This window comes from Amblyomma maculatum, chromosome 11 (assembly GCF_055883805.1).
Source record: "Amblyomma maculatum isolate TAMU_Amacu chromosome 11, ASM5588380v1, whole genome shotgun sequence".
NCBI lineage: Eukaryota > Metazoa > Arthropoda > Arachnida > Ixodida > Ixodidae > Amblyomma > Amblyomma maculatum.
The window spans coordinates 19,938,525-19,956,393 of record NC_139354.1 but is presented as its reverse complement, the minus strand read 5'-3'; the positions used below and the strand labels follow the sequence as shown (position 1 = coordinate 19,956,393).

General features: G+C 42.2%; 1 protein-coding gene across 1 annotated transcript; it reads left to right on the top strand.

Annotated features, from left to right (window-relative positions):
• The first annotated feature begins 4,626 nt into the window (after positions 1 to 4,626).
• On the top strand, positions 4,627 to 17,162 carry LOC146173020 (copper chaperone for superoxide dismutase-like). Its single transcript, XM_084584665.1, has 6 exons — positions 4,627 to 4,824; positions 5,445 to 5,649; positions 7,035 to 7,224; positions 13,134 to 13,188; positions 13,850 to 14,013; positions 15,946 to 17,162. Exons 1-6 carry the CDS (start codon positions 4,789 to 4,791, stop codon positions 16,064 to 16,066), a joined length of 771 nt encoding a protein of 256 aa, XP_084440791.1. The 5' UTR covers positions 4,627 to 4,788; the 3' UTR covers positions 16,067 to 17,162.
• The last annotated feature ends 707 nt before the right edge of the window (positions 17,163 to 17,869 follow it).

The following is a 17,869-nucleotide window of genomic DNA, read 5'->3' as shown; positions in this document are numbered from 1 at the left end:
TCTAGTGCTTTCTTGACCTCGTCCTTCGTCACTGGTGGAACGTCTGACAGTTTTTCCCTACCGCCAATCTCATTACGGTCCTGACTACTTTTGCTACTGTAGAGATCTCTATAGAACTCCTCGGCTACTGTGACTATCTTTTCTATATTAGTGATGACGTTGCCCGCCTTGTCCTTTATCGCATACATCTGGTTTTTGCCTATGCCCAATTTCTTCTTTACCGCTTTAAGGCTTCCCCCGTTCTTTACAGCATGCTCAATTTTCTCCATGTTATACTTCCTTATATCGGCCACCTTGCGCTTATTGATTAGCTTTGATATCTCGGCCAATTCGATCCGGTCTGTTGGATTGGAAGCTTTCATACTCTGGCATTTCTTAATCAAATCTTTCGTCTCCTTAGACAGCTTGCCGGTATCCTCTCTAACTATCCTACCGCCTACTTCTACCGCGCACTCAGTAATGATATCTCTGAAATTATTGTTCCTTGCCTCTAGGGTAATGTCGCCATCCTCAGTTAGAGCTGAAAACCTATTCTGTAGAGAGATCCTGAACTCTTCTGCCCTCCCCCTCACCGCTAATTCGTTGATGGGTTTCTTTCTTACTAATCTGTTGCGTTCCTTCTTCAGATTTAGGCTAATTCGGGACCTCACCATCCTGTGGTCACTGCATCGCACTTTCCCGATTACCTCTACATCTTGCATAATGGCGGGGGTTGAACACATTATGAAGTCGATTTCATTTTTAGTCTCCCCGTTAGGACTTTTCCATGTCCATTTCCGGTTCTTCCGTTTGCTGAAGAAGGTATTCATGATTCGTAAGTTATTGCGCTCTGCAAACTCAACTGCCCGGTTTCGCCTAGAGCTGCTAGACTTATCAGCGCTGCCAGCTGTCGGCCACCTGACTAGTTGGCAACCACACCCATCGGAAGACAGAGAACTACTTGAGCTGCCGCCCCTGCCAGCCGCTTCAGGATTTGGCGCCGCCATGGATGCCACACGCTTACACGCTGTATTTGTACAGGCTGGTTGTCGTACCGTGCATGGCAAATCATTCAGAAAACTAGTGCCACCCTTCATCTGTATAAGTTTGCTCGCGGCTTAGTTACCTTTCTTTGCTGTTGTCGTGAAAGCTTGGCTGATGTAGTGAAAACGCGATGGCTTTGCTCTGGTGATATCGAGGAAATTCCAGGGCCTCTTACAGCTGAGCAAGAACAGAATTTGTTCGAGGCTATCATGCAGATACCATCGTTGGTGAAAACACAGGCTGAAATTCTTAGCGAAAATCGCTCACTTCGGTCTGACGATCGAGCAAAAGTAACTGACCTAGCCGCCAAAGTCAAATATGCTGAAAGTTACGCCTTGTTTGAACCGCCCTTAAAGGAAGCAGTAGAAACGATTTCTGCGTGTGTTGAAACAGCTGTTTCTTCACTTGCGTCAGTGCACGATAGCCAAGATGAATTGGATAACTGATCAAAAAGAAATAATCTGATAATTTAGGGCCTCCCAGAGGCAGCGAATGAAACATGGAAAGCTAAATATTACATTTTGCCCGACGCACATCGAAAGAGCGTACTTACCGGGACAGTACAAACCAGAAGGAGTACGGCCATGGATTGTAAAATTTGTCAAGTACGAACAGCGAGTGCTTGATGCTGCTCCAAAACTGAAAGATGCTGCTTTCTCTTATCAGTCAAGATTATTATCGCAAAACGTTATTTCAGCTTGCTCAAGACTGCGGTGGTTCTTTTAAATTGAACTTTAATAAGCTTAACAGGGCAGAGGACGTCTTCATGTATGAGTGTAGCGCACAGCGACGCTGTAAAGCGGAGGCGCTAGATCGGCCTTCCCAGCCAGCAAAAGAAGAAACTAAAGTTGAGCGGCGCATGCTCGGGGCACGTGCACGGCACGGGCTGTTAGAGATGCTTGCCCTCTTGTTCTGGTGCTCCGCTGCAACACCGCAAATTCCCTACAGTGGTGACCACTCTCAGGCGACCTTTCGCCGGACGCTTGATACAGTAACCAGAACGGGCCACCATTGAATGCTCCTCGTGAATGATTGCAGCAGAATACTGATCTGAAACGTATCGTCATCAATTTCCGTGGTCTAAAAAATTCACTCCTAGTTTTGGTGATCCCACACATAGTGATTGGTACTAAATCTTAGTTAGACAGCTATATAAGTAACAAAGACATCTAATTTCACAGTGTACCGAAGGGACAATAACGTACACAGCGGTGGTGTGTTTTCATATTCATGTCGACAGCACGGCATGACAGTCGTGTGTAAGGTAGCCTATCCAGTGGCTCTTTGATGCCAATAGGGTCATTTTACAGGCCACCTAGTTCTAACACTCCCCAACCCTTATTAATTAAACTTCGAGGGCCATTTTCTCATAATGAAATTTTCCCTGATGTGGCTACTTATTCCAGCAGTTTCTTTGGAACTGCTAATTGGATTCCCTCTAGTTTTTTTTTTTTTTTTTTCTGTGCCTGAATAAACTTTTGAGGGCAAGACAAGCTCATTTTTTCAAAATATGCAGTCTTTAATTTATGGTAAACAATAAGAATTAAGCTGATGCGTCTAATGAGTGGCACTAAACTCAGTGCTGTGCTAAACTTTTTCAGCAAAGAAATTAAAAAAAGGGCTCTGTCTTTCCCCGTGGTACTTATTAAGGAACATTCATAATGAATTTCACAGTGCCAACACGTTTTGCAAGTTCTCCAGGCATGTCACAAGGAACCAATATGAACCATTCTGATATATTTCTGTAACTGAAGTATCAGTGTGCACAGCTCCATGAAACTTTGCAATTATTCAAACGTCTGTGCCATGAGTCTACCCTGAAAATTTCATTCAGTTATCTCAATAAACAAAAACGTTGGTTTTCAAGGGTAGGCTACCTCCTTAGGTAATGTCCTAATATCGTTACATATGCAATGTATGTTGTTCTTGGAGGCGATTTCAACTTACCGAACGTGAATTTGCTTTGTCTACAGTCGAAAATAAATACTTCTTCACTTATTTCTTCTGCCTTTTGGGAGATGATTAATGCGCATTATCAGTCTGTAGAAAATCCTACGAGGATAGCCCCCAATAGCGCAAGTCTGCTAAATCTATTGTTTTGCTCCAAACGCACGCTCATTGCTTCCGTCGATTTAATACCGGTGACCATGGTGTTGTCGTTGCGTGGCTACCCTGCATTTATTCATTTATTTATTTCCAAATACTGCAGGCAGCAGCGCTGCCCAACCAGGAGAGGGGTTACATGTTCTGCAATAACAGTTCAGCAAACATATTTCCATTGGTGCATTCAACAATAAATTGAGGCAAACGGTTCCACTGATGTGTTGTGAGGGGAAAGTATGAATTCTGGAAAAGTTTGGTTCTGGCGAAATATGGGCTTACTACTTTGAAGTGGTTCAGTCTACTAGATCTCTGGGGTGCAGCAAAAATATAGGTATCACGTGACAAACCAGACTTCTTGTTATACAGCATGTGAAAGAATTTCAGCCTAGAGACCCGACGGCGTATTTTAAGGGGTTCTAGCTTAAGCTGACTCAGCATGTTAGAGACCGAAGATGTTGAACGGTAATCAGAAAAAATAAATCTGGCTGAAAGACGCTGGATGCGCTCTAGTTTGATAATATCTTTATTATAGCACGGGTCCCAAACTACCGAGGCATACTCGAGAACTGGTCTGACTAGAGAGCGGTATGGTGTCGAGGACACCATACCGCTCGAAGGTGTCACGAAGGTGTCGAGGACCTTTTGAAGGGGAAAGTCCTAGGACGCGATCTAGATAGCCAACGATGGCGGTGGAAGGAAAGGGTAGGCAGGGGACTGGAAGGTTAATTGTATGCCACTGTGTCAGGCAATGTTGTATATTTGTGGAAATATCTACCGCTATGAATTACACTTGCCGAGTGTGTGAAGGTGAATTAAGTAGCAGAAGGTGTGCGAAGTAGCAGAAGAAGGAGGAGGAGAGCGGCGCCGGCTCCTCGCGCCGCACCCGAGGTCAAATCTGACCCATTGATGACCTTGGCAGCAAACTTTAAAAGGGTACAAATAATCGCAGAATAATTTATCTGCAAAAGGCACAAAGAACAGACAGTGTGATTTAAATGATCAATTGATTCATCTTCATCAATCATCTTCATATTTAGCAGCCCTGCCGGGGAGGCGCAGTGGTTAGGGCACTACTGTTCCCAAGGGTGCGAAATCGAATCCCGGCCTCGGCGGCCGCTTTTCGGTGGAGGCGAAAAGCTAGGCGCCCGGGCGCTGTGCAACATCAGTTAACGTTAACGAACCCCAGGTGGTCGAAATTTCCAGAGCCCTCCGCTACGTCATCTGTCATAGCCAGAGTCGTTTTGGGACGTTAAACACCTTAAACCAACCAACTGTCCTTATCATCTGTATCTCGGGCAAAATGTTTGCACGATCGACTGAAAACGAAACTGGAACCAGTTATTGGATGCGAAAATATATTACTGTATCTTAGTTTCTCTAAATTCTCAAATAAAACTGGAATAATAATGTTAATTTGTTATGTTTTAGACATTAAAAGTTAGGAATAAAATGTTTCTTATGATCTTTTATAATACGATACATTTATTGCCTTCGTCTCGGCTTTCCTCCGGTGGGCACGGCTGCCGGCAATGGCGGCTGTCTGTAGTAAAATTTGTCAGCTTTAGATAAATGAAAGATTTTTTCATTCAAATTTGCTTCATAATCATATAATAATACAAATCCTAGGCTATAATAGGTATCGTTACAAGCGCAGACGCAACGATGTCCGCTGACAGTGCTCCGGGAGGCAAGTCGAAGGTAATTTGTAGAGCCGGAAATCTGGACCTTCGGTTCTCTGTTTCAATCTTGTGTTCTTGTGTTATATCTGCCTGGTAAATTCGGTTTAACATGGATGACATTCGCTGCTATGCAGCCTGGTTGTACGTATTGTCAGTTCATTTGTGTTAAAAAAGTTTGGCGCTTATGACTGCCGCAGAACTCCGCGCTGCTCATCCACATTAATACGGAGTATGTAATGTAATGTATTGTCGGAAACAGAGGTAGTGTGTAATGCGCTTACTTCGACTGAGCTTCCCCGTACCGCCTCGTCACGGCAGAGCCTGGCGCGGAAAAAAAGAAAAAACCACAGAAGCTATTGCTTTTTCTACAGGCACGTCAGTTTCCTCATTTAGATCCATCTCGCGCCTGCTTATCAAAAGCGTCCGAAACTTGACACAGTGATGCAGTTTAATAGGAGCTCGCATTGTTTTACTACTTTTGCTAGCAAGAGTATACGTTTCATCACTCTGCCCGAATAAACATTTATGCATGAATAGACGTAAATGTCACGCACACACATATTGGCGTACAGAGTGAACGGATGACTTTGGTATTGGCGCGACGTCTTTTGATGTTCATTGGTCATTTTACAATTGCAGCTCGAGTTCGACGTGAACATGACATGCGGGGGATGCGAGGCCAAAGTGCGGCAGTCGCTCCAGCAGCTTGGCGTGCGCGACATGACCATCGACGTCGAAAAGCAGATCGTGGTAGTCGAGACCGACATTCCTTTCACCAAAGTTCAGGAAGCAATCCGGAATACTGGGAAAATAGCCGTGCTCAAAGGGTTCGGCTCGTCAACAGGTACTGTTATTCTGTCTGGTATCAGGCGACAACTATAGAGTTAGTGACTAAGCGGATCATGATGCGCATCCCGCTTGAAGTTCTGATAAATTTTAAAATTTTAAATTTGTTATCAGGAAAGTCGCAGTAACTGTCTCACACTCGGTGCACGCCTCAGCCGCGCCATCTGGGAATTGGTGAAGGAAAGAGGAAAAAGAGAAAGAAGCATCGCAGTGGAGATTTCCAGGTTGATTTCGGTGAACTAGGTGCTTTAACGAGCACATTCATCACACAGCATAGGGAGTCTTTTGTTGCCACTGTTGTACACACCTAGATCTGACCTTACAGTGTTTAAATTGAAGTGTGTAGCAGGGACATACATAATGTGTGTTTGGCAAAAGCTGCGTTGGAGTTTTCATGTGATGAAGTTGACCAGGTCTGGCCTACAGGAGAAAGGATTAGTTTTGTATGACATGAGTAAGCTGCAATCAGTACTGCAGCAAGAACCTAAAATAACCTCATGCATATTTCTCACTTCCACTGTCAGTTATGAAAATTTGTACCAACTGAATTAAATAATTTGAATTTAAAAGATAACCTTATTTGAAAAGGTAACTTGAATATACATAACTTTTTTCAGGCTATGGGTGTAGATTGCTGAAGGCTTAGTTAATGCAAGATATTTGCATAAACTGTTTCACCGCTGTGCTGGAACGCATAAGATTGTTTCACAGGATTCTGGGTATTGCTGTTTTTTTTCTTGAAATCAATTTTGTTAACTTGCAGGTCTATCATCGATGTTCTCGTATACTTTGCATTCAACAAGGCTCAAAACCACACTGTGTAACATGTACTAAACAAAGGAAACACTTTCATTGTTAGCCGTTAGACTACTTCTACATGCTTCCTGCTTGTGTTAATCATGATGGTCAAAACGCAATGTTACTAGCTTTGTACATATCGGCTTCTCCAAATGGCACATCACTGAAAGCATACTAGGTCGCTTGTCACTGTTGCTTGCCTGGAAGCAATAGCATGTTCAACTAATTTGCTTTATTTCTTAATATGCCAGCTTTATTTAGCATGCAAACAGCTTACTGTTAGCACTATTTTTGTTGGCTTGTCATTGCCTACCATGTGCTTAAATGTTAGTTGCCTTGTTGATAATCCTATCAGCTAGTTGCGGTTATGAGGCTACTTGTTTGTGCAGTTATTAAAGGCCCACCTGAATGGTTATTGATGGACAGCTTGTTATCATAGTTTTCCACCACATAATATAGCTTTGCAATTTATTTGTTTTGCAGTTCTGTTTATTTTAATGGTTGACAACTGTGAACATTATTAGCGGCTGATCCATTGCTTGGTAGGGAAAGGAACTTAAGAAAATTTCATATAACATTTTCCAGGTTCAGCTCCCGGTGTCGCAGCAGCAGTCTCTGAGATCTCTGGGACTTCTGGAATCATGGGAGTCGTGCGCTTCTCTCAAACAGCTGAGGGAGCATGCATCATTGATGGTGTTATCGATGGCCTCCAACAAGGGCAGACACACCGGCTACGCATTCATGAACTGGGGGACCTATCGAATGGCTGTGAAAGGTGCGTGGATGCATTTGTGGGATATTTGTTTTTACAGATAATATATAACACATGCTAAACAGCTGTTTTTGCATTCCGCTTGAGTGGACACAGTATCTACGCAGTGAAAAGAAGTGCACTGAAGAACCACAGGCCACTAGTGGCCAACACATTCAAATCGCTCTCTTAAATTTTTAACTTGAGGTCTCTCAAACAGACTAGCCCATGTGTCGATACTAGGTATCTGCACAATATTATTTACCATTTCTTGGCCACACGACCTCAGCAATGCTTCATTTCTTTCCTTCAGTACTGAATGTGTATATTTCTCATGGTCACTACATCATACGGGAAATCTTTTCCAGCTCATGAATGGTTAAGTGGCTTTTTTATTCTTGTTTCACATCATTTTTTAGTTTATTGACTATTATGTATGATATATCCTTTTTGTGTACCCGAAGCCACTTAGTAATAGCTCTGCTGCTCTTACTGATTAGCTGTTGGTGAGGGGTTAAAATCTTACCTGCTCTGCTGATTGGTGTCATTATAGTACATCACTCTTCAGTGTCTAATACATTTGTGCAACTGTCACTCAGCTTTGCATGGCATCAATTTTAGTACCTTTCCATTTAGAGAATCAGCCTTTTACAGTCAGCTGCAGTAAGCAACAAGCAGGATTCTTGTGCCTACTTAAATGGACACTGAGGACAACCTCATTCAACATTTTTGCTTTGGTAAAAATCAATCCTACTACTTTTTTCTAATATGTCAGGGTTTGGCCAGCAGCAGAGATGCACTTATGGCTGAGAAAATTGCACTTGGCCTTTCTGTCACTTGATTCAATGTCTACACCGGAAAGAGCTTCATGATCACCCTTCGCAAATGAATTCCCTCAGGAATTTGTACCCAGAGAACCGTGTATAGACACTGCTGCACACCTTCAAAGTTGGCGGGGCTGGCAGCATCTGTTTATATTTTTGGCCTTCTCTAGGTTATGTAAGGTTTGTTTTCAGAAAGAGTAGCATGTTTGTCATTAGAGTGCAGTAATTTATTGACGCAGGCCAATTTCAGTTCATCCATGGTGCCCCTCAAAGGATACTTTGATTGTATGCTCATCAAATGTGGCTGAAGTGGCACCTTTTGTGAGGTTCCTTGAGTTTTTGCCAACATTATGTTGCAATACAGTCTTAGGGAAGTGGGAGGGATGATACGTGAGGAGTTCAACTTGCTGCCGTTTTGTTCAGCACTATTGCAACTTATTTTATGCAATGCAGGTAAAATGTGCCATCATACTATAGATGTGCAACCCAGTTACGCCGCATACAGTCAAATCCGGATGTATCAAGTTATTGCTTGTATTGAACTGCCTGAGTATCCCTTTGCAAATCCTGTGCAAAAGTACAGCAGTATTATTTTCATTTATGAAACTCACGGTAATGGAGCATTCAACGCATCGAACTTTTTACCGTACCCCTTGCAAGGGGCTTTTCTCCAGATGGTGCTCCCGCAATAATTATGTGCATGGAGCTGGGTCGGCTTGAGCATCTCTTGGAACCTGCTGGCATCAGTAATGCTGTAAAATTAAGTAATGAGGTGAACATCGAATTCGCTTCAAGCAGTTTTGGATTGACATGCTTGATTGAAACGTTACGCTGCTGTTACACGGGGAACCTAGCGGTCGGTGCATAAGTCATAGTGCAAAGCGATCCTAGATAACTGATGGCTTTTATGATGGCTCTTATGTAACCTGCTTCGCTGCTGAAGACGATAGAATTCAACTGGGCTCTATTTTAATTGAGTTGCCGTTGCATTTATAGCGTACCGGTAACATAACTATACCTCTTATGACTGGCGGTGCCTTTTCCCATGGCTTTTCCCAAAGCACCTTATGCTGCAGCTTTGATGCGAAGCTTAGCCACTCCTTCCATGTGGCGTGCGATGCGAGTGCCGTGAGCTCTGATGCTCCAGTTTGGCCCACGGAGCAGCATGTGAAAGTAAACCCTGAGCGCTAACCTTGTCCACACCTGGTGCAAGGTGCTGCTTGGCGCACAGGTGCACTCGTGTGTTCACTCGCGGCAAGCAAAGTGTGTTTCTAGCGTGGGTTGATCATATTCACACTTTTATATTACAGAACAGTTTACCTATTGGCACATTTTGTATAGCAAATTATTTATATATCAAACAATTTCACAATCCGTTTTGGGTTCAATACATCTGGGATCAACTGTATCAAGCTCAAGGCGTGCGGTACTTAAGTGATTTGGTTAGGCACATGTGTATTCACGTTTGGGTTGAGATGTGTAGTAGTTGCATGCTTGAATATAATTGTTTGTTGTTGTTGTTTTTCATTTGTTTTCTTCCGTGTGGGAAAGGGGAGATGTAGATATGAAGAACTTGTGCCCTCGTTACAGGGATGTGTTAAAAAAAACTTCGGGGTTTGAAGGATTCAAATATATTGCTTAAGCTTTTAATTGGTCAAGCTTGCGATTCCGGAGCCCTTCACTGGAGAGCATCCGAGGTTTTTTTTCCCGGTGATTTCATTAATATGCGCTTTGGAGTATTTGGTGGAGAACTTTGTAGGTTCTTTGTTTTCCTCCTCATCCTGATAATTTCTACTAGTTTTCCAGCCATGTGACAATTGATCCTTGCACAAGTAGATTTTACATTTTCTGTTTTGATGGCTTCCGTTCAGGGGCTTCTTCCTGGCAACACCGTTTTTGCAGTGTCAGAAACATTAATCACATTTTTTTTTGCCTGTACCAAATATTAAGTACAGATATTGAAGCTCGTATTATGTTGTCTTTGGCATGTTGTAACTGAAATTTCCATTTCTGGTCATTATTTGAGCCATTCAATGCATCTACTTATGCTTTTCAAGTGCTGTTCATCACCTAATCACTACATCAACATGAGCATGGTTTCTGCCTAAGAATGGAGTTTAGGTTTTTCTATTTTTGCTATTTTGCTAGTTGTACTTCGTATTTCGAAAAATGTCTTCTTACACTGCATACAGGAGACTCAAATAAATGAAATACGATAATTAACTTTTAATGTTCGAAAATCCTCTGAACTTTTCCTATAAGCTTGCTATTACACATTTAGCAGAAAATGACTTAAGTAAAACTAAAAAATGTTGCACGAGCAGTCACACGATATGGTTTGACAAATCTCTTTTGGGTGTACGCTTTGCTTCCATGCCGGTCACCTTTTTAGAGCATTTTTGAATTTGATATTGTCCTCATTTTTTCATTCTGTTGCTGCATGGGCTTCTTGAGAGTGACTATAGATGGAGCTTCTGCAAATATGATAGATGGAGGCTATTAGGTGAGAGGTGCATTTGTACCAACGGCTGCCTCCATCTGTCAGTGGCTGATTCCAGGAAGGGTTGGAGGCCTCACACGCATACATGCATTCACAGACCATGGATTTTGGGCGTGAGAAGACTATAGTGCTAAGGCTGTAAAAAAACAAAGAGAGAAGAAGAAGAATGCAGACTTCTTCTCTGCCTTTGAAAGTGGAGATTTCTGACAGTTTTAATTGCGTTGCACCCCAACCTGTGTGCTTTGAGAGGGAGGAACTGCTTCCACTGCCACGTGGGTCTCATCACAGGTGGCAGCACACGACTGAGAGCGCTCACTCTGAGGTTGGCATGGGTTATAAACAAAAAAAAGAAAACCTGCAACTGAGCTCTCTTCTCCTTGTTGTGAAATTCTTATTCATATGCCCTAACTCACTATCTGCCCCACCTTGGTAGTGCAGCGGTTAAGGCGCTCGTCTGCTGCGCCCGAGGACGCAGGATTAAATCCCGGCTGCAGTGGCTGCTTTTTGATGGAGGCGAAAAGCAAGGCGCCCGTGTGTTGTGCGATGTCAGTGCACGTTAAAAAACCAAAGGTGGTCGAAATTTCCGGAGTCATCCACTACGGCGTCCCTCATATCCTGAGTCACTTTGGAATGTTAAACCCCATTAACCAAACCAAACCAAATTATCTTTGCGCTGTCCTCTAGGCGGGCATAGGCCACACGTGAGTGTCGTACCTTGATATCGAAGTCAGTGGGATACTTTTCAGCCTCCACACATTAATAAGCATGATAGAGATATCCACTTTCATCTGTGCTGTTTCCTCTATATCTGGAATTGTCGTGTTTCAATGTTATCAGCTGCAACAAGTACCTGAGGCACTCATTATGAAAGCACCCCCCATTAACGTGTTAACATGTGCAAATACTGTAGCTTTTATGCATTCTGATAAGATAAGCATTGCAGAGAGAAATAGAGAGGGCAGTTTGTTTAATGTTTTGTTTGGCTATTGCTGCCCCTGTGAACTTTTCCAAGCTTCTGTATGATTTTCTAGTTTTCCTGTGCCGAGATTTTCTAGTGGTTGGGGTGAAGAACAGGATAATGATGAGATTTAGGAATATTATTAATGAATGACGACATTGACTTGTAAGTTATCTATTCACACACAAATGAAAGACATACTCAGTGTTTACAGGTAGCAGTCAGCTGTGCGTAGTCTTTATCATTTTCTTTGGCCCCACTTAACAATGCTCTGCATCTCAGTCACATACCGACTATCCCACATCTCATCATTGCAGTGCACATTAGGACATTTTCTGTATGATCTAACTGCAGATTGCTGTAAGATGTCATATTGTGGACAATTTGCAGCAATGAACTTGATATACACTACATGTATCTGATGTAAGCTGGAGGTGGTCAAGAACTGCCTTTTTCTTTTTAAACCCACAGTTTGCAGCATTTCTTGGTTTCCAAGCTTGTGATTTGCAGTGGTGTGTTGCTGATGTGTGTTTCAAACCCCTTTGTGGAAACTTTATCTTTTAGAGCACTCCAGGCAGGAATATGCGCTCTCCAAAAAACTGTCATAGCATTACATAGCATTAGAATTTCAAACAGCTGTGCCACTTTGTACATAGTTATGTACAGTCTTTGTCAAAAGTATACGGCCCAAGAGGTATGCTTCTGAGCACTGTAACGTGGCTGCTGGCAGTAATACTGAAATATGAATGTAAGCTAGAGGAGAATGAGGGCAAGGTTTGTCATCTACGAGATTTCGAACGCTAGAGTTGCTCTACGAGCCTCGTTACTGGGCTTAGAGCAAAAATTATTGGGCTGTATACTTTTGACAAAGACTGTACATGCCTGGAGAAAATCAACTATCATGTTGTGCACTGAAAAGCTGACATATTGAACTCCTTCACGAATGAATGTGCTACTGAGCAAGAAGAAAACCTAAATACTTCACTAGAAATGGCAGGCACCGGGTTTTATTCGAAATGTGATCATCATGTTGACCTGGTCATATTAATATTGGTATATTGATATGGTCATAATAGCACGAAAAAAAATGCCTTTGCATGATCTTGTGCTGGTTCTTTTGATCGGTAAGATACTTGGTTGGACAAGTTGGTTGTGCATGATGAATACGATGGTGAACAAACAGATAAAGACAGCAAGGCAGGCTCATAGTATGTACACAACATATGCTTACAACTGTTCTGTTTGAGCAGTATGGGAGGTTCTATTTACACCATGAAGAGGCAGTAACTACTGAAGAAAAAAAATATCTGGAGATTTGCTTTTCTGTAATTCCATGAAGTGACTAAGGTAGCTTAACCCTCATCTGCTGTTGAGGCAACTGCTGCTGCTGTGGAACTTTGTATTCCTGTGCCCTAGGGGAAACAGGATTGCCTGCGAATAAAGCTATATGGAATACTCATGAGATACTAATGTTGCTTGTCTTTAGTCCACCTGTAATTTTTGTTTTTAATTTTGAATATTTGGAAAGCCACTACAGTAGGCTGCTTTTCCGTCAGCCCAGTAGCCGTTTCTAGCTACTAGCGTAAAACTTATTTGCTCGCTTTGTAGTCTGGCTTTCGTCAGTGTGTCAAGAAAGTTCGTTCACTTTCAGCACAGGGGATGTTTATGACCCCGAGCCCAGCAAAGCAAATCCCAAAAGGCCGAAGGTAAGTCTTTCTTAGATTGTCTGTTCAAAAGCTGTTGTACCATGTGCATCTACACCCACACCTAGAAATTTGTGGAGTACGATAATACCAAAAAATTACATGGGTTCAACGCTGCTGAATCAAATGTGGAATGAAAGCTTTGGCTGCGGGTGACCGAGCTTTGCATCGAACACAACCAGCGTTCCGTTGAATGCATCAAATTTTACTGCCGTTTTAGGTGGTGGTGGTAAAGGCGTTTATTGCATCTAAAGGGGACACTTGAGCGCTCTGCCTTTTAGGGTAGTAGGCTACCAGCCCACATATAAAGCCCTGCTTAATCAAGCCGTATGAACGTGCCTTAGTGGCCTATAAAGGTAACATGAATGCCAGTGTCCTGGCAGGCTGATTCTGACATAACCGTCATTTCTTTGTTGTCATTGTACACATCCTGGAGTTGTAATTGTATTTCCTACTAAAAATGTGCAGATGCCGAATCGTGCCGTTTAGTCTCAAGCAATGCACGCTGGATGCAGAAAAATGATACGTTATTAACTCAGCAATGCTGAGCTCTAACCCTCTGGCAACAGGTGTTCTTGTGAAAACAATTTTGTCTTCTCATAAACGTGCTACATTCGCCCCCTTGTTTTCTGTTTTCTTAGCAGTGCGTGTTTGGATTTTTCAGAGATATGGTAGCCTCGGTGAGATCGATGTTGACAAAAGTGGCCGAAGTGTCTTTCGGAGAACCAATGACATGGTGAAGGTCTGGGACATTATAGGCCGGTCCTTGGTTGTGTGTTCCCAAGACCCTTCCAAAGCCCAGAGAGGAGATGTTGACAGCTGTGCACGGTACGTTTCAAAGCAGTTCATCTACAGAGCAGTTTCCCATGGTGCCCTTGTAGTCAGACATATTATATGAATTTCCTTTAGACCAAGGTGTCTTTGCAGGAATGGCTGCATCTCTCTTTAGTATGGCCATAAAGTAAGTTGTTCTTTTTTCCTTGCTGATCCCGCATCAGCTCTAGTAAGAGGTCTGCAGGGCAGCTTTTTTTGTTGAAGATAAAAAGTTGGGTTTGAAGCGCTTGGCTAGCATGTGATCCAAACAGATTATGGCCACTTACGTGACAAAGCCCGATTAAATTGATTTTGTCTTTTTTTTTTTCCCCACTTATACTCTTCAGTGTTGCTGATAGTATATATTTATTGTCTTAAAGCCACTATTTATAACCTTTCTGAGCTATTACTGATGACTGCGTGCAAAATGCCTTGTAGTGAGTGGAGGTAGGGGAAAAAATAAACGCTCTTTTCTTTGTCACCCAAAGGAAGTGGAACTCATTACCATCACTTTCATTAGCACAGTGTCAACATTTACCTTCACTTCAGAAATCAGCTTTCCTCTTTGACATAAATAAAGAGAGTATCATTCTCTATTGCCAGAGATGAGAACGGGGCTACTGAATTTCACCTGACAGTGGTGGTCTTATTTCATCAGTGTTGCCTTCTTGGTTAGGTTGCTAATCTGCTTACGCATAGGAAACCCTTACTGTTTTGACGTTGTGCGTATGTCATACAGCATATTCATGCATTCACTTTCATTTTCTATTATACTTCTCTATGTAGATTTCTTTCAAAGTGATAGCAAAGTGGGGTGTATAATGCAGGAAAAATAAGTAAGGAATGCTAGTGAAACAGCTGTGGATGGAGATAAAAAAAAAAAAAAAGACTGGTGATTTCAGCATAAATGTTCTAGCTCCACTTCGATTTTTTTAACTTTGGGTTGCACTATTCATTGGCATACACTTGTAATCAACCACACTATGCAAAATACCACCTGAAATAGATATCTCCAACCAAGCTTTGCGAACGTGTTATTAAAGACCTTGGAGTGGTGTGTCTGACTTAGAATGCAAAGCTCCCAGTGTGTTTGATTTTCAATGTTAGTGTTCTGCCCACGACAGCTCTTGCCTTCTTGGCTACAAAGAGGCATGGGAGAAATAAGTGAATGAGGGCTCTAGCGCTATAGCTCTGTGCAGCGTCTCTACTATTATGCGTTCTCATCCATGCATTTGACCAATGAAAGCTACCCATGCTTTTGTGATCAGCAACCAAAAGAGGAGACTGGGCACAAACACTTGTGCAATGTGTGCCTGTACGGTTCCCCAGCATTGTGTTGTGTCATGGTGTTGGCACATCATGGCCACAGTGGCATCTTCACTGGTCGCATGATGTGTGCTCACTAAAGGTAAATGCCAGCGCTCATTCTAGAAGTGAGCCACTGATAACTTTGCTGTAAAAATTTAAGCTTTTGTAGGTCAGCAGTGTACAGCATTCTGACAGTGAAGAGACCGTGCTCTCACACAAGAACGGAGCTTTTATAAGCTTGACAAGAAAAAAAAATGCAATGCAAGTGTTGCTATCATTGGCTGGTTTCATAAGCCAACTGCATGTGTCAACACCGATTTTCTGGCTTACGTAAACATCCCAGAAGCTAGACAATGCCGGCATTTACTCCAGAGCTGTTTGAAGAGAATGGCGGAAAAATTAATAAATTCAGTTTCCTGAGCCATAAATACAACTTTTGCTGCTGGACATATCTTAATATATGTGGAACAAATGAAAAACTGCAGTATCTGCATGAGAAATGTTAATGTTGATAACACAGTACCTGGCCAGTCTCCCCACTGTCACTCCCTCCTGGCTCGCAGTTTACAATAGAACATTGTGTTTCGTTAAGACATACTTTGGTTGGGTGGGGCTTTTTTTTTTTTCCTGCTTCAACAGCCTTGCCTGTGGTATCATAGCCAGGGCATCGGGAGTTGCCCAAAACCCAAAGAGAATCTGTGCCTGTGATGGTGTCAGCGTTTGGGACGCAAGAGATCCACCCGGTGCCAAGAAGAAATGAATTTCAGGCTACCAACAAGCTTCTGCTAAAGAAGAAATGCCCACCTGGAAACTTGATTGCACGTAATGGCATACCGCCGTACCGGTTTCATGGTTCATCCATGTTGAAGTTGGATTTGTTCCTTGGATGACCTCTTCAAGGATATGTGAAGACTTTTTGAGGAGCAAGTGGTGTGTGGCAATGAGTGAATGTATTTAAACTTCTGGGAAGGTGACATAGTTGCTTAATTTTTACCATGGTTTCATATTCGCTGAAAATTTGCTGTGCATTATTGCATTTTAGTAGGAGATCGCACTTCCTTCTGCAAATTTGTTATTTGTTATTTTGTCACATACAGTTTCTTCGTAACAAAGTAAATGCAACATAGTAACAGCTCATATTTTTTGGCTATGCTTACGGTGAGCCTAAATAGCGGTTATGATGTCATACCACTGCACTGCAGTGATGTATTTTTCTTGCACATGCTTTGTGCCACATTTGTTCACATTCCTGTTGGCAGCGACACCACTGTGATAAGGCTCTGAATGATGGATAGTGCCTCTTAATGCGTACTGGAAAACCGTACAATGGGCACTAACCCCATGGTCTTTTTTAACCCTTGTATTCTATTCATATTGCAATATATATAAATCTTAGTTGAAAGCCTGTGTACTTTGTCACTGTGTTGCTAACCTTTGTACGGTTTTCTGGAAGGTTGTGCATGTTCTGCTGTATACAGAGGCTGTGATTACTTGTGGCAAGCTGTTGGAGGGTAAACGAACAAAAATGCCGAGGTAAATGTTGCCGGTTGCGTACTTGCAACTTTTTTAGCACTTTGCACATAGTACTACTTAAATGCGTATACCTCCAAAGGCATGGCGGGGCAGGTGTCGCATGGGCAGCTTAAACCGTGTGATATTGATAAACAAGAATAAATTTTCAGTGTTGTAAACCAAGTTGTATACCTTGCTTTTCCTGGTGATACACATGAGAATCATGTTATCTCGACAATAAGCTACTAATGCCTTGGAGGTTTGAAACAGCATTCACGATGACACCTCTGATATAGCCAGTAGAAAGTTATTGTGCATGAATAAAAAAAAAAAAAAAAAAAAAACTGAAGTTCCTTACATGTTGCAGGTAATGAATTTTCATCAAGGGAGGCCAAAGAGTGGAAACTGTTGTTTCGCAGAGGGCTTTGCCTTTCTTGAGATGTAATGCACATGTTTATTCATTTGTTTTTACTGTCATATATTGCTGACTGCAGAACATTTTTGAAATTTAAACTAAAAAATGTTTGAAGATGTTTTGTTATAGTGCAAGCTCCTGCTTTGTCACGCATTTATCGGTCCTTCTTTTTTTTTCCAATAATGTAGCATATACCCATGAAGAATGCACATTGCAATAAAATTGTATTTTTGTTATATATGGGCTGCTGTTTGCTCCTTTGTTTGGCAGTCAAAATGAGTTCAACGTTTTGTCTTCCACTTGCAAAGTTGAGTAAAACTTCTGAGTTTCACTTGCAGTGTGTGTCATGAAAGATTTTAGCGGCACTGAGTACTGTAAGCTCAAGAATACAACCCAGGCTATTGTTTGCCTCTTACTTTGGCAGTCAAAATGAATTCAGCATTGTGTATTTTATTTCCAGAGTTAAGTGCAGCTTCTTTCATTTGCAGTGTGTGCAGTGAAAGATTTTTAGTGTCACTGAGAATATACGTTCACAGGAAGGTAAAGGCACAGTATCTGTCACACCTGTTTCTGTGGACATGGGGAGGGAGGAAGGTGGGAATGAAAGTTGATAGAGAGAAGAGGCGCTGTAGTGGA

Coding starts and splice junctions, on each gene's coding strand:
- LOC146173020 (XM_084584665.1), top strand. CDS start 4,789: ATGTCCGCTGACAGTGCTCCGGGAGGCAAGTCGAAG. Junction 7,225..13,133: donor CTATCGAATGGCTGTGAAAG/GTGCGTGGATGC, acceptor GTTCACTTTCAG/CACAGGGGATGTTTATGACC. Junction 13,189..13,849: donor CAAATCCCAAAAGGCCGAAG/GTAAGTCTTTCT, acceptor TGGATTTTTCAG/AGATATGGTAGCCTCGGTGA.